At 37.6% G+C, this 16626-nt stretch overlaps 2 protein-coding genes across 2 annotated transcripts; both read left to right on the forward strand.

Annotated features, from left to right (window-relative positions):
• Window positions 1-1192: 1192 nt before the first annotated feature.
• Window positions 1193-3161, forward strand: LOC144581916 (uncharacterized). Its single transcript, XM_078367816.1, has 2 exons — window positions 1193-1313; window positions 1750-3161. The coding sequence occupies exon 2, from the start codon at window positions 1778-1780 to the stop codon at window positions 2138-2140; it is 363 nt and encodes a 120-aa protein (XP_078223942.1). The 5' UTR covers window positions 1193-1313; window positions 1750-1777; the 3' UTR covers window positions 2141-3161.
• Window positions 1383-10036, forward strand: NPY1R (neuropeptide Y receptor Y1). The gene is made up of 3 exons (XM_002745274.6): window positions 1383-1722; window positions 7334-8183; window positions 8289-10036. Exons 2-3 carry the CDS (start codon window positions 7485-7487, stop codon window positions 8739-8741), a joined length of 1152 nt encoding a protein of 383 aa, XP_002745320.1. The 5' UTR covers window positions 1383-1722; window positions 7334-7484; the 3' UTR covers window positions 8742-10036.
• The last annotated feature ends 6590 nt before the right edge of the window (window positions 10037-16626 follow it).

Here is a 16626-nt window from a genome sequence, read left to right on the forward strand (position 1 = left end):
TTAAGGGAATGGAGTAGACAGAGGATGCATAGAAACCTGAATGAATATTAGTTATTGTTCCTTGAAGGAACTGAAATTCCTAAATTGTGCCTTATATTTTCATCCTTGCTAAAAAAGAGTGTCTATATATATATATGTGCATGTGTGTGCGTGTGTGTGGGGGTATAAATGAATCTGTTATGTTGTTGTCATTTTGCTCTTAACCATTAGAGATTTTTATACGTATGCTTATATCTGTTATACAGTAATAGTACAATCATCACATAATCATGACATTTTAATTCTTGGTTATAATCCCTTTCCAACTATATAAAAGTATGTCTCGTGACACATATTTTTGAAAGCTTTCTTGGAAAAACATCCAGTGGTTGTGTTTATCACTATCTATATAAATAAGTGAGCTTATATTGAACTTTATGATTATGCAGCATAACAATGAGAAAAAGAAAACGTTTTTTAACAGTATAAAGTTTCAGTCCATATGTCTTGGAATTTTGTTTTTATTGTAATTAGAAGAAAGATTGCCATTAGAATTGTTTTGTAAGGAAACCTTTATGAATTATCTGGGCAGTGCCCTGTATCTTTATTAGAAAGACTTCTTATTTTCAACACTTTTATTTGGAAGAAGTTCTACTCATCTGCATCAGTCCATCGTCTACATCATTTGTGTGTGTATGTGTGTGTGTGTGTGTGTGTGTGTGTGTGTACAACTTTGACTTTTGAAACTAGAATAGAACCAGGTAAAACCTCTCAGATCCGTGTGTCAGTAATTGGCCTGAATCATCGGGCACCATGATGGGGTTGGCCGCCTTCAACGTACTCTGTGTACATTCTATTTTTTCTTCATAATGTTCAGTACTGTAGTAGATTAATCACCAAGGAAACTGCATTGACTCTTTTCGACCACCAGGGAAATATTCGGTTCATGGCTCTCCTCTGAAAAAACTAAAAAGCAGCTAAGCGCTGGGAACAAATCTGACTAGATGTATTTTCTCAGTGGGCCAAAGAAAGGAGGGCCAAAAGGCCAGACTGCCTCATCTGAGATTGACTGCTTTGACTTTTTAAAAGTCTTTTCTTTGTTCACTTATAAATTGAGGAAAGCAAATTCTCGGCACTGGCGTGAGAGTTATTTGAGCGTCACAAACGAAAACAAAAAAAAACGTATTAGTGCCATTATTGTGGCGAATTTCTTGTTTTCTATTCCCGTAAATAGCGAGCCCATGGATTCCTAGCTTGGGCTGGCGCCGGAGCTCTCCAGCCGGGTCTGACTTCGGCCACAAGATGGCACTGACCTGCAAACAAAGAAAAGCCCAGTGAGACTGACTTTTTCAAGCCTTGGGAAACTGCCCTGCCTTCCCCGGAGTCAGGGACCGTGGGGACTCGGGCTTCCTTTCCCCAGCGCGGGGCTTCTGTGTCGAACAATGCGTAGCTCCTGGTGGATTGCTGTTCTTTCCAGAATTCCCAGGCAACGCTTCCCCGAGGGGTCACCTTTGTGAGGTGTTTGTGGGGCGGGGGGAGCTTCAGGCGCTACTCGCGGGGCGCCGTCACGTGATCCCGGGTTGAGGTGGAGTTCGGCTTTAAGGGGGCGTCTCTTCCTAGCTTCATCAATCTTTAGGATCTGAGCAGGAGAAATACCAGCGGATCTTTCCCCTCTCTGCTCGGTTCCATTCCCACCCTTCCCTCTTCAATAAGCAGGAGCGAAAAAGACGAATTCCAAAGAGGGTAAGTTGCGACTTTATTCCTTTCCAGAGACTTTTGCGAAATCTCTCACTGAAGGATGAGAGGGGAAGATAAACGATGCGAGTGTCCGACACTGGCTCTGGGGGACCGAGGTGGGTCTCCCGCGCTGGCAGGTCGCAGGTCGCTCCCCATCAGTGGACCGCTCGCGGGCTCCTGCCGAAGGAGGGCATGGGGCCGACACCGGGGAACGGAGAGGGTGCACTACGCGGAGTCCGGCTTTCCCACCGCCTGCTCCCGGGGAATTTCTGGATGGGGACCCAAGTTTTCCTCTACCCAGGTTCTCTTTAAAAGGCCGAGGGGCTGGGAATGTGCGCGAGTTCGTCCATCCCGCACCCGCTCATCCGCAGAGGCGCCCGCTCTGGCTGCACCGGAGTTTTCGCAGAGTAACCGGCTGGGGTGAGCCGGAGAACAGTGGGCTAGGCGCGTCGCCCGCCGCCGCCCGGGTCCCGCAGCAGGTGTCGGGCTGGGAGCGGGCGGAGGTGCCAGTAGCCGCCGGCGCGGACCCCAGCGCGCACGCCCATCCCCACTTGCGGGTTCCGCGCGTCTCGGCTGCGGTGGAGCCGCGCTCCCCTGTGCTGGCCGCTTCGAGTGCGATGCTGAGCCCTGTAGACACCCGAAGCTTTTAATCATCGGAGTTCTAATCATGGAACTCCTTAGCTCTTTCTTTTAGAAAAGTTGGAGCATGGCTGGATTAGGAGATTGGGAATGTACAGGAGGTGGAGATAGCTTGACAGGGTGTCCCGTTGGTTCCCGGGTAGACTGGAGAGATGCGAATGTTTTAAGGTCTGAGGTTGGGCCAAAGAGAGAATTGACTTTGGGTTTGGGATCTGCTCGTTTTTGGTTGTTTGTATCTTTTCTGTTTTGCCAGTCTCTTATCACGGGTAGGAAGCTTTTCTGATAAGTGCGTGTGTGTTCCTGGAGCACAGGAAAAACCTAGGGGAGAGGAGCAAAAGAGAGTGTGTTTCCATGTACACACACACACACATACACACACACGAGCATGCATTGCTTCCCCCACCCCTCATCCTGTAAGAAAGCATGACTGGAGGGATGGCACACACAGGCAGGGGACATGTGGAGCTTGTCTGCCAGGTCTTGGAACAGAACAGCAGTAGCTGTTAGTCCTAAGACCTTGGACCGGCTCTCTGGCGAAGCAAGGGAAGGCGCAGAAAGCTAACCGGACCGAGGAGTTCCCCACCCAGGACTAAAGACTGAGTGCTCTTCAGTGACTACTGCTTTATTGGTCTTTATTGTCTTGAGGCAGCAGTCTGTTGAACAAGCCCTCCTCTGCTAGGAAGGAGCAGAGAATTATGTAACTCATTTAGATAAGCTAGCAGTAACTTTGGGAGGCTCTATGTAACAAGGCTGACATTTCTTTTCCAACACTAGTGAGGTGAACAGCCAATCCTGAGTATTTGAAAAAAAAATTATCTGCGGCAGGTTATGATCAGGGAGCTGTATTTTCAAGTAGTAACAGCACTGCGAAGAGAAAGCAATGAAAGGCCAGCATTCTAATTGGAAGGAGAGAAGAGGAAATTTCCCTCTGCAAGGGGGCTAATTTGCCAGCTGGTGATGTATGTAATGTCTCTGTTTTTGTCTCTAGATGCACATGGCAGCTATACTGAGATTTAGTAGTCATTAATTTTTGTAGTTTCTGTAGCTGCATAGCTTATTTTACACATTATATTAGAATAGCAAATATGAAATTATTTTCTTTTGCAAAGATAAATTCTTAGTATCGTTATTTTGTGACAGTTATTCTTTCTTGAAATTATTCTAGGGTAAACTGAAAATACACATTTTATTTAATGCAGAATTGGTTTATACACTAAAATAACTACCAAATGTGCACTTAGTAAAACGGTCTTGAAAACACCTTAAAAAAATAAAGTTTTCATTTTCTCTATAGCTAAGTTAACTTGTACCTAGTAAGAAAAAGCCTTCCTCACTGAGCATGCCTATTAATACAATTTCAAAGGCATCAGACTGGAGCTTCAGTATGTTTACCTGAACTCATCTGTAAGAAAGCTATATCTGTAGCCTGTACTTGCAATAATTTAATGTCTACATGAATTCCTATATGTATTCACATTTGCCAAAATCAGTCAGTAGATAGAATATTTCTATGTTTCTTTCTCTCCCTGGTATTCATCTTGGTCTCTGCCCCCATTATTTCTCACTAATATTAGTGCACTACCTTCCTAATGAATCTCATCACTTCTTCTCTTTCGTTAAGTGTGTTGAAAACAGCAGCTAGAATAGTAATTTTAAAACAACAGTCGTATAACTTCACACCTTTCCCAGAGACTCTCCAGAGGTTCCCCAGCTCTCTCAGGATTAAAAGCAAAGATTGTTTAAAGAAAAAAAAAAAGGCCTACACAGTCTGTACCCTCTCTCTTTAAACTTCCCAATTAATTTTCTAAGGGTCTATCCCTTGTTTATCTACTTCTCATTATTACTTAGTACACCAGTAACACTGAAGCCTTAAGGATTTTCGTTCTTTCCATATGGGATGCAAACCCTGAGATAGTTGTGTGGCTTCCCTACTCACCACTCCTCTCAGGTCTTAACTTACATTCCTCCTTCTTAGATAGTCAGAGGCCATCTTTTACAGTCAAGTAATAAATTGCAGCTTCCAAAAATCCCAGAATCCCAGCTCCTCTTTTTTCTCTCTCTCTCTCTTTTTTTGTCTCACTCTCACCCAGGCTGGAGTGCTGTGGCCTCATCTTGGCTCACTGAAACCTCTGCCTCCCAGATTCAAGCTATTCTCCTGCCATAGCCTCCCGAGTAGCTGGGACTATAGTTGCACTCCACCCCACCTGGTTAATTTTTGTATTTTTAGTAGAGACAAGTTTTTACCGTGTTGGCCAGGCTGGTCTCGAACTCTTGACTTCAGGTGATCCTCCTCAGCCTCCCTAAATGCTGGGATTATGTATGAGAGCCACCTCGCCTGGCCCCCGAGTCGCTCTTTCTTGCTTTGTTTTTCTTTATAACACTATTATCATCTAGCATGCTATATCTTTTACTAATTTTTTCTTGTCTTTCTCTACCCATAAGACTAGAAAGCCACTGAAAAGGTCACAGTCTCTCCAGTAAAATCATGCCTAACACAAAATAACTGTTTAATTAACATTTGTTGAATAAATAAATTTTCTTCCAGAAATAATTTTTTTACACAAAGTGTAATATATTCCCCTGGATACATGACCTGGAATGGCTGTTTTAATTAACATACATTTTGCATGTCCAAGGACTATGATGAAATTGAGCTATTGATGTTAGGATTAATGTACCCAAGAACCTACTACTCCAACCATGAGTGTTATATCAGTCAACACAGTTTTATTCTAAATCTAATACTTGCAAGTTACTATGAAATATGCACAATGCCTACCTCAAAGATGTTATATGAAAAATGAGAGGAACCAATTAAGGATTCTAGATACTAAATGGTGCTTTGAAAGATGGGTAGAGTTTGGATTGGTGGTGGGAGAGAGAGAACACTTAGCAAGAAGAATGGCAGAGGTGGAAATGCAGAGCTATATTTGGTAGACTGTGAACAGACTCGCCTGCCTAGAGCAGGGAATTCACATTGGGATTATTAGAAGAGAGGTATAATGTCTGAATATGTCAGGCTGGGGAATGAACTTAATGTTCCATCCCTCGTGTCTCATACCAGGGTCCTCATTCACTTGTTGACACTTGGTGACATGGATAAAAGGGAATGTGTTTTCTCCTCTTCTGCTAGTTTTACTTTAAATAGTGAAGGGAAACTTATAATCTTATAAGATTATAAACTTATCATAAGTTATAAGATTATAAGTTTATAATCTTATAATAAAGTTTATAAGATTATAAACTTATAATAAAGTATCTCTATAGTAACTGAAATAGGAAATATGATGCTAAATTTTCTTGAATTCTTAAAATAAGAGATTTCCAAATAATTTGAAGTTATTTTTGCTTCTTTAAGATTGTTCTTAAACTCTGACATTCACTGATCGTTCTCTCTGCCTTTGGAATTCTTGAGAGAAAAAGTGTGGTTATCACATAAATAATAGGGAGTTGTTACAGGTTGATGCACAGAGAAGGAGAGAGCCAGGTTTCTAATAACATTAATATCTGAAATCGTTCTATCACCATTCTTTAATCCTTTCATTCTGACTTCATTATAGCAACCCTTACTTTATCCTTCTTAAGTTTTATAAGGCCAAATTATGGTTCAATAACTTTAAAAACCCTTGTGTTCTAGAAAGCAAAAACATTAAAGGAAAGGTTCATTAGAGGTATTATGTAAAAGGCAAATGCATTTTTTGTTCATTAAATTTCTTATCTTTCTTTCAATGGAAGTAAGTCTGAATGATTTTCTTTATTGGTCTATTTAAGAAAGAAAAGAATGCAATTCAGTTTCTTAACACAGGCACGCTGGCCTGTTAATTAACATAAAAAAATCCCATCTCACTTATTTATGTAGTAATCTAGGGAAAATCAGACTTATTTTTAAAAAGGAGTTTTTAAAATAACTTAAAACTCCTTTAAACTCTCTACAAGTCTGTGATTTGTGTTGTTAATAAGAGAAAAATACATCACAAAATGCTGTGAAAAGTCAAAATTACAACAAAACTCTAGATCCTTGCATTGGACCCACAAAGAATCTGGTGGGGAGGAAAGATATTTACATGAATAATTCCTTAGAAATCCTTGAAACTTCTAACATAGTAATAAAGTAATAAACTCTTAAAGTTTGAATCTCCTACACAATGGAAAAACTCTGAATTGGTCTTTCATATAGTGGTTATAAGCTTTTGTGTATGGAACACTTGCTAAATTTGCGGCATTTAATTCCATTTTATTAAACTTTTGTTCCACATAATGATGTGATTTAAAGAAATAATGTGCACCTCTTGGTCCTACTTTTAACTTGTACGTATAATGAGATGTAACATCCTAAGCTCAATTCTCTGTGTTCTACATGCTACCCATTAAAGTACGAGAAGACATCTGTACCATCCCTACCGAGTGTTTTCCGGATTAAACACTGTCTAGTCTCTCGATAGTCATTCATGGCAAAGTTTTTTGATGTTGCACTCTATTGATCATCTTTTGTTGAATATACTTCTACTGAATCTGGCTTAAAAAGCCGTCCCGTGTATGTATGGTGGAGCTATTGCTACAACTTGACCTTGACATGAATTCTTCCATTTGTATAGCATAAGGAAGAATTAGGTAATTTATTTTATTTTGCTTTGTTTATTTTTCTTATGTTTTAATCTGTGCATTAAGTGGGTTTTATGCATTCATATTTTTGCCTGCTGTTACTACTGTTTATGCAAGACTTGGGGCATAAGATTTATAGATTCCTTACTGACCACTATGTTTTACTAAGACTTGTTCTATATGCAAGTCCAATTAAAATTGTTTACAGTGCAAACGGTATGTTTGCACCATTTCTGCTATTTTAGAAAGATGTTTACAAGATTACATTTTGTTTATTTATTTCAGTGTGTTCACTTTAAAGAGTTCTATGAGTCAGAATTCATTCTGACTGCCCTCAATAAAATTAGTAATGCAATTGGTAATTTTCTCTTTACAGATTGTTCAGTTCAAGGGAATGAAGAATTCAGAATAATTTTGGTAATTGGATTCCAATATGGGGAATAAGAATAAGCTGAACAGCTGACCTGCTTTGAAGAAACATACTATCCATTTGTCTAAGATAATCTATAACAACCAAACCAATCAAAATGAATTCAACATTATTTTCCCAGGTTGAAAATCATTCAGTCCACTCTAATTTCTCAGAGAAGAATGCCCACCTTTTGGCTTTTGAAAATGGTGATTGTCATCTGCCCTTAGCCATGATATTTACCTTAGCTCTTGCTTATGGAGCTGTGATCATTCTTGGTGTCTCTGGAAACCTGGCCTTGATCATAATCGTCTTGAAACAAAAAGAGATGAGAAATGTTACCAACATCCTGATTGTGAACCTTTCCTTCTCAGACTTGCTTGTCGCCATCATGTGTCTCCCCTTTACATTTGTCTACACATTAATGGACCACTGGGTCTTTGGTGAAGCAATGTGTAAGTTGAATCCTTTCGTGCAATGTGTTTCAATCACTGTGTCCATTTTCTCTCTGGTTCTCATTGCTGTGGAACGACATCAGCTGATAATCAACCCTCGAGGGTGGAGACCAAATAATAGACATGCTTATGTAGGTATTGCTGTGATTTGGGTCCTTGCTGTGGCTTCTTCTCTGCCTTTCCTGATCTACCAAGTATTGACCGATGAGCCGTTTCAAAATGTAACACTTGATGCGTACAAAGACAAATACGTGTGCTTTGATCAATTTCCATCAGACTCTCATAGGTTGTCTTATACCACTCTCCTCTTGGTGCTGCAGTATTTTGGTCCACTTTGTTTTATATTTATTTGCTACTTCAAGGTAAGAAAACTTTTTTTCCCTATCATTTCCATTTTTACCTTCATTACACAGAATTCCTCATTAAATGAGTGGTTCTATTTAAACTTATATTTTTTTCCTCCACAGATATATATACGCTTAAAAAGGAGAAACAACATGATGGACAAGATGAGAGACAATAAGTACAGGTCCAGTGAAACCAAAAGAATCAATATCATGCTGCTCTCCATTGTGGTAGCATTTGCAGTCTGCTGGCTACCGCTTACCATCTTTAACACTGTGTTTGATTGGAATCATCAGATCATTGCTACCTGCAACCACAATCTGTTATTCCTGCTCTGCCACCTCACAGCAATGATATCCACTTGTGTCAACCCCATATTTTATGGGTTCCTGAACAAAAACTTCCAGAGAGACTTGCAGTTCTTCTTTAACTTTTGTGATTTCCGGTCTCGGGATGATGATTATGAGACAATTGCCATGTCCACCATGCACACAGATGTTTCTAAGACTTCTTTGAAGCAAGCCAGCCCAGTGGCGTTTAAAAAAATCAACAATGATGATAATGAAAAAATCTGAAACTGTTTCTAGACTATGGTCCTAGATAACATCTGTCTAAAAACAAGCACAACCTGCAACATACTTTGATTACTTGTTCTCCCAAGAAATGGGGTTGAAATCATTTGAAAATGACCAAGATTTTGTGTCTTGCATTTTACTGCTTTTGTTATAGTCGTCCTAATTACATTTGAAACAAAAGGTGTGGGCTTTGGAATCTTCTGGCAGATTTGACCAGATATCTACGGAGTGCATTTTGTGAATTTATGAATATAATGTAAAGACTTTTATACTGTATTTATTGGAATGAAATTTCTTTAAAGTATCTCTATTAACTGACTTCAGAAGTACTTGCCATCCAATACTGTCATTAGATTGGGTCACCTTGATTAGATTAGATTAGATTGTCAATAGATTGGGCCATCCTTATTTTATGATAGGCATCGTTTTAGTGTGCTACAGTAGTATGCAAAAGCAGCATCCAGGATCCAAGAGAGTCTGAAGTCATTCAGAAGTGGTTTGAGGTTTCCTTTTGGTTTTTGGTGTGTGTGTTTGTTTTTTTCATGTTAAGGGAGGATTTAATATGCTCCTAATTGATTGTCACTTAAATGAAAATTTAAAAGTGAATAAAAGTACATATTTCTCAGCTGCAAATATTATGGGGAATTGGGGCACCCACAGGAATGAAGAGACAAAGCAGATCCCTAACTTCAAAACTATTTTGGTTTGACAACAAGAACATTTTAGAGTAATTAATAATGTAAATTAGTATTGCTGCAAATGGTTAAATTATATTCATTTGAATTGATGGTCAAGAGATTTTCCATTCTTTACAGACTGTTCAGTGTTTGTCAAGCTTCCTGGCATAAATATGTAACTCAAAAGGCATTTCCGCTTACAATATATAGAAACAAAATGTGTTTTCCATACAGCAGTGCCTATATAGTGACTGATTTTTAACTTTCAATATCCATCTTTCAAAACAGGTAACACCAAGGTCCAATGTTAAAAGAATATTCACTTCACCTAGCAGGGAAATACACAAAAACAGAATACTTCATATAGCTCATTTTAACTTGTATAAACTGTGTGACTTGTGGTGTCTTATAAATAATGCACCGTAAAAATTACTGAATAGTTGTTTCATATTAATGTGCCTAATTTCATGTATCTTGTAATCATGATTGAGCCTGAGAATCACTTGGAGAAACTATATTTTAAAGAACAAGACATACTTCAATGTATTATACAAATAAAGTATTAAATGTGTTTGATTTTAGAAGGGCTTTATTAAAATCAATATTGTTTTTGCTTTTTCTGAGGAGTTTCAGTTTCATTTTTTCTCTTCCCACGATTTCCCTCACATGATATTCCCAAAGCATCTTGTATCTGCTTGCTACTGAAACGTAACCACTGATGTAATACAACCATCGATGGCTCTGGTATAGCCATCGATGGTTGTAACTTGATGTAGTATAACCATTAGTGGCTCAGTTGCCTTCTCTTACTAGATTGTAAGCGTCTTTAAGGCAAGAATCATTTAACATGACTGTCCCCAGTGCATATAGCACAGTGCAAATACTTAGAAACTTTTTCAAAAGATATTTCTAAAACAAATGAATAATTAATGACCAAGTTTCTTTCTTTCTCATTCATAATCCTATGGAACGTATGTCCATCAGTGCTCTCAGATCCTTCCTCCTAAGGTTAATCGTTACCAAGAAGATGTTTTCTCTTCTATTACGTTATTTTCGTTTCTAAAGTAAGCAAAAGGACATTTTAGATTTTGGAAATTTGCATTAGTCCTATAACTCAAACAAATATCACACTTTTTGCATTGAATGGTAATATGAAATCAAATTACAGCCTAAAAATGTCCTTTAGTTAAACAAACAAACAAACAAACAAAAAAAACAACTAATTTGGCTGGACACGGTGGCTCATGCCTGTAGTCTCAGCTTTTAGCACTTTGGGAGGCCAAGAAGGGCAGATCACTTGAGCTCAGGAGTTTGAGACCAGGCTGGCCAATGAGGTGAAGCCCTGTCTCCATTAAAAATACAAAAATCAACCAGATGGGGTGTGCTCAGCCTCAGGAGGCTGAGGCAAAAGAATCAGTTGAACCCGGGAGGAAGAGGTTGTGGTGAACTGAGATAGTGCCACTGCATTCCAACCTGGGCAACCAGAGTGAGGTGCCTTCTCAAAAAAAAAAAATTTTCTAAAATTATCTTTTAATATTTATTGGAAAATATCATAAATTTTCTTTACCCAAGCCTGAATTTTTGAATTGCTTGATTTCTTTTCTGCTTTGGGGAACAAATGGTAATTTCTTTTTTGTCTGTCTAGGTAATATGGAAATAAATTGTTACTTTGGAAGAGTCTTAATATATGAGTGCTTCTTTGCCAGTACATTGGCTAAAAAGGTCATTTCTAGAATTCTCATTCAGCTGTGTATGCTGCCAACTCCTTAACTTCACATAAATAATGAACCAAATATCAGATTCTTCTTTTGTCCAAAGATGTTGATGAGCTACTGGTAGAGTCTAGGGTCAGCAACAGATGCATTGGAATTCAAAAAGAAAAAAATGCCCATATTAAACATGAACTATGGAATGAACCATTGGGTTTTCTTAAACCCAAGAACAAAAGTGAATTATTAAGTTAGTAGAAGGGTACAATTATATTGTGGCTTGTATGAATATTAAGTAAACTGAGAATAGCTAAAATTTTTAAACTAGCCTGTGCCAAGTACTATGTCAAGTACTTAAGTACCTGTGAGGACTAATGTTATTGCCACCTCACATAAGAAGAGACTGAAACTCAAGTTGAAATATCGGGAGGAGGCACACATTGAATAATAGGTAGAGCAAGAATCAAACCCAGGTCTGTCCAGTGCTACTAAAGTAATGACAGAACTATACTTATGACAATTTGGAAAATAATTTTCTTATCTCTTTACAAGTTACAATCTTAGGGCATAACACTGCCATCCACCTTCTTTCCAATTTTAGTTGCAGAAAGAATGGCGTAGAGTAGAAGAGTTGAGAGAGAATGGTCGTTTTGATTATAGGTACCCATTGTCTCCCTTTCTGAATTAAACAATTCTGCTTAAAAATAATATTTCATTATTCACATTAATTTTATTTCTGTTTTGTTAACTTTATTCTCTTATTTTACAAATTCTAAGAAAATATAAGTATACATTATAATGAAATTTGTTCCATGAATTCTCAAGGAAATATAAGTACATACTGTAATTTCAAATTTTGACAGTCAAATAGAGACTTTGACAATTTAAATATCTTCACACAACAATAGTACTGGAAAGAGGCCGTTTAAATTGGAGCTCCAAAAATGTCTGGCCTGTGTCGTTACTGCAATTCAAGTTTATGGGCATTACTAGGTGTTTCATCACGGCCAGGGTTGCTTTCTTCAGCAATCAAGGACTGTGTGGGAATTAAGGTAGTTTCTCAATGAGTCCTGAATTCTTTGATAGTCTCCATATTTACTTTGTCTACTTATTCCCATGATCCATCAGACAACATGTTGGACTTAAGTGTCTGAGCAGGTGAGAACAGCTGGTGAAAATGAGAACGTGACTTACCAGAGTCAATTAATAAGATTTCTCAAATTGTGTTTTTTTAATGATTTGTTTATTAATATATTTTTGTGTAAATGTGTGTGCACATACCACATATTATGTGGCTATGGATATATATATATATATATATATATATATATATATATTTACATACAGATATATGTCATATAATTTTACAGTGAATTTATTCTTATTGCTATTCATTTCTTGATTTCTTATCAAAGCTATTACATATGTGATACTTATCGCAAACTACCCTATGAAGTAGTACTTTTGTTTTTCTCATTTCACAGATAAGAAAATCCAGGTATAAGAGGTTATATAATTTGCCCAGTGTCACTCAGCTAGCAAATGATAGAACTAGAATTCAAATCCAGGCAGTTGGGTTCCTGAGTCTTCATATGGCAGTAAGTTGTTAACCGGCACACACTAAAAATCTTCCCCACATGCCAGCCTGAATGCCTCAACCTCTGCATCTCTTATCTTTCCAAAACTGGATCCACATATGACCCCACCTACCATTCTGGTCTGTTCTAATCCTTAATAATTTCGGAAAGATAAAAGATAATTTTCAATGTCACTCACTGAGATCTAAGACAAATTTCTAATCATGGTGGTTTAGGCGCAGTTGCTGAATTGAGATACAAATCTGTTCCATCCAAAAATTATCACTGCAAAGCTCTAGGTCTTGATTTCCTCTGTCCTTTTGGTTTACACAATCCTTATTTTTCTAGCCAATGCCTGAGTCATCTTCTGGGAGCATTTTCCCAGTAAACGGCTGGAGCTTTGAAACCTGATTAGTTTCAATCAACTTTCTTTCCTTTGGAGTCTAGAGTATTACTCTACATGGTCCTGTATTCTAGCCCACAGGCTAGAAAAACGGACATTTATGAATTGAGTTTTAGAACAAACATTGCTATCTGACTTCTAAATCTTGAATATTGTTTGGTAGATAACAAAAAAAGCTATCAGTTAAAATTGTTGACTAATGGTCAACACTGTTTTATCGAAGTCAGTAAAACATACAGAAGCAAAATAATTGATGAAATGAATGACACTATGGTCCTGTCACCTAACGGTACTATATTGTGTTTTCTGACATAGCGTTTAAAAACCAAAACTAATATATTTTATTATAGCTATTTATAATGTCATAAATAGCATTTCTCAAGCATCTGTTTGTTTTGTCATCAGGAATGAAAATTGTGAAGGTTATTTGCATTTCTGGCTAATCTGTTCTATGATTTTATTATCGAGATACAATTGACATACTAAAAAGTGACACACATTCACTTTTTACAAGTACACAATTCAGTGGTTTTTAGAATATTTGCAGAGTTGTTTAATCATTATCCTTATCGAATCCCAGAGCATTTTCTCTACTCCAAAAGTAAATTCCAGGTTTTGGTTTCTGGTCTCATATGCAAGGGACTTGGAAGTTGTCACTTTGTCCTAACAAGCAAAAATCTCAACAAATTGAAAAATCAACAGCTCTTAGATCCTTCATAAAAGTGAGGTCAGAAGGAAAATCTGCTGCCCCGAATTAGACCAATATAAAAAATCACAGTTCACCAGCGCAGGAATCCTAAAAAGAAACCTGCATTGGAACCAACCAGTGCCTGAGTAGAATACCTGGTTGGTCCCTACAATAGGACAAGTCTGAGCATTAAAAATTCCCAGGGAACCAGTCACAGGGAGACCCCCCACACTTTTGTGAGTTCAACTAAATTCTCAATGCAATGGACAATGCAAGTGCATATTGGAGGAAAATTCCATGTGCTTCTGGCAGGGAGAGAAGAAACAAAACCAGTGCTCTGAAATAGGCGAAAACATTCTGGTCTTCCTAACAGTTCTGCCCTCAAGAGACTATTTTACAATAGTGTAAGGTGTTAGTTTTTATCAGCACTTGTGACCTTGGAAAAGAGAAATACTCAATTCCTGCCTCCTGTAGTCATCCTGTTCCACTTAGTGAGAGAGAAAACTCTCACTATGAGTTTTCTGAAATTCCCAGTCAAAGGCTAACTGAAAGACTGAGGGCAAATCTTAGTTGTATAGAATGCTTTTCCGTCCCCAGTACCTTACCACCACATTACTAAAAACCTATTTGTAGCAAGTCTGTTCCCCAGCATATCCTGTCCAGCCATCAAGGAAAAAAATCACAAGCCATACTAAAAGGCAAAAAACACAGTTTGAGGAGACAGCAAGCCTCAGAACTAGACTAAAATATGGTAGGGATATTGGAACTATCAGACCAGCCATTTGAAACAACTATAATTAATACACTAAGAGCTCTAATGTAGCTAGCATGCAAGAACAGATGGACAATGCAAGCAATCGGATGAAAATTCTAAGAATAAAAAAGAAATGTTAGAGAGCAAAAACACTAACAGGCATGAAGAATGCCTTTCGTGCTCATTGGTAGAATGGACATGGCTGAGGAAAGAGTATCTGAGCTTGGACATATGGCATGGAAACATCTAACAGAAAAGGAAAGAGAAAAAAGATTCTCAAAATCAACAAATATCTAATAACTGTGGGTAATCTATAAAAAGTATAACATAAGCAAAATGGGAATAAAAGAAGAAAAAGAGAGAAAAGAAGAAATATTTGAAGCAATAACAGTAAGAATTTCTCAAATTGGTAACAGACACAAACTACTGACCCAGGAAGCTCAGAGAACACAGGATAAATATTTAAAAGGCTACATATAGGCATTTCATTTCATATTAGAAAATCAAAGATAAACAAAACATTCTGAAAGTAACCAGAGGAAAAAAAAATCTTACCAGTCAAAGAGCCAAGATAAGAATTATATCTGACTTTTTAGAAACCATGTAAGCAGGAATAGAGTGGGGCAAAATATTTAACATCTTGAAAGCTAGAATTTTGTATCCTTTAAAAGTGAATGAGAAATTAGGACTTTGGCAGGCAAACAGAGACATCATCAGAAATCAAAATAGACCTGTTTTAACAAAAATGTGTTAAAAGGAGTTCTTTAGAGAGAAAGAAAATACTATAGGTCAGAAACTAAAATCTACACAAAGAAAGGAAGAAAATAAAAGAAAGAATAAGAGAATAAGTTAGAATAAAATAAACCTTTATTTTTTGTGCTTCCAATTGACCTAACAGGTAACAGTTTGCTTGAAGTAATCATAGCAACAATTTATTCAATTTTATATGTATATATAAATATATATATTCTGTATACATATTTTTTATATATGCTTATTTTTGCTTATTTACAAGTAAAATGAATGACAGCCATGATGCAAGGGATGGGAGGAAATAATTATTTTGTTATTACAAGATATTCACATGATTTGTGAGGTGGTGATATGGTTAGATCTCTGTCCTCACCCAAATCTCATGTAGAATTGCAATCCCCAGTGTTGGAGGTGGGGAGCGTGGGGAAAGGTGATTGAATTGTGTGGGTGGAGTTCTTTCTCATTAATGGTTTAGCACCATCCTCTTGGTGCTGCTTTGTAATAGTGAGTGAGTTAGTTATTGCAAGATCTGGTTGTTTTAAACCATGTAGCATTATCCCCTCACCACACTTATGCTCCTGCCATGTAAGAAGTGCCTCACTCCCCCTTTGCCTTCATCTATGAGTAAGAGCTTCCTGAAGCCTCCCCAGAAGCCAAAGCCACTATGCTTCTGGTACGTTGTGCAAAACTGTGAGCCAATTAAACTATTTTCTTTATAAGTTATGTAGTCTTAGATATTTCTTTATAGCAGTGCAATAATAAACTAATACAGAAAATTGGTACTGAGAAATGGGGCACTGATATAAAGATACCTGAAAATGTGGGACCGGCTTTGGAATTGAGTAACAGGCAGAGGTTGGAAGACTGTGGAGGGCTCAGAAGAAGAAAAGAAGATGAAGGAAAATTTGAAACTTCCTAGAGACTTGTTAAATTGTGATCAAAATGCTAATAGTGACATAGACAATGAAGTCCAGGCTGAGGAGTTCTCTGATGGAAATGAACAAACTTATTGGGACTGGAACAAAGGTCACTTTTGGTTTGCTTTAGCAAAGAATTTGTGCTCCTGTTCTAGGATCTATGAATCTTTGAATTTAAGAAAGATGATTTAGGGTATTTGACACAAGAAATTTCTAAGCAGCAAAGTAATCACAATGTGACCTGGCTGCTTCTAACAGCCTAAGCCTATATGCATGAGCAAATAAATGATCTGAAACTAAAACTTTTATTTAAAGGGAAAGCAGAACCTAAAAGTTTGGAAAATTTGCAGCTTAGTCATGTGGTAGAAAAGAAAAGCCCATTTTCAGAAGAGGCAAACTGTATAAAT

Source organism: Callithrix jacchus, chromosome 3 (assembly GCF_049354715.1).
Source record: "Callithrix jacchus isolate 240 chromosome 3, calJac240_pri, whole genome shotgun sequence".
NCBI lineage: Eukaryota > Metazoa > Chordata > Mammalia > Primates > Cebidae > Callithrix > Callithrix jacchus.

Bases quoted from the DNA above. Each gene is read 5' to 3' on its own strand.
- LOC144581916 (XM_078367816.1), top strand. From the start codon at position 1,778: ATGAGAGGGGAAGATAAACGATGCGAGTGTCCGACACTGGCTCTGGGG.
- NPY1R (XM_002745274.6), top strand. From the start codon at position 7,485: ATGAATTCAACATTATTTTCCCAGGTTGAAAATCATTCAGTCCACTCT. The intron at 8,184-8,288 runs GTAAGAAAACTT...TTTCCTCCACAG, and splicing joins TATTTATTTGCTACTTCAAG to ATATATATACGCTTAAAAAG.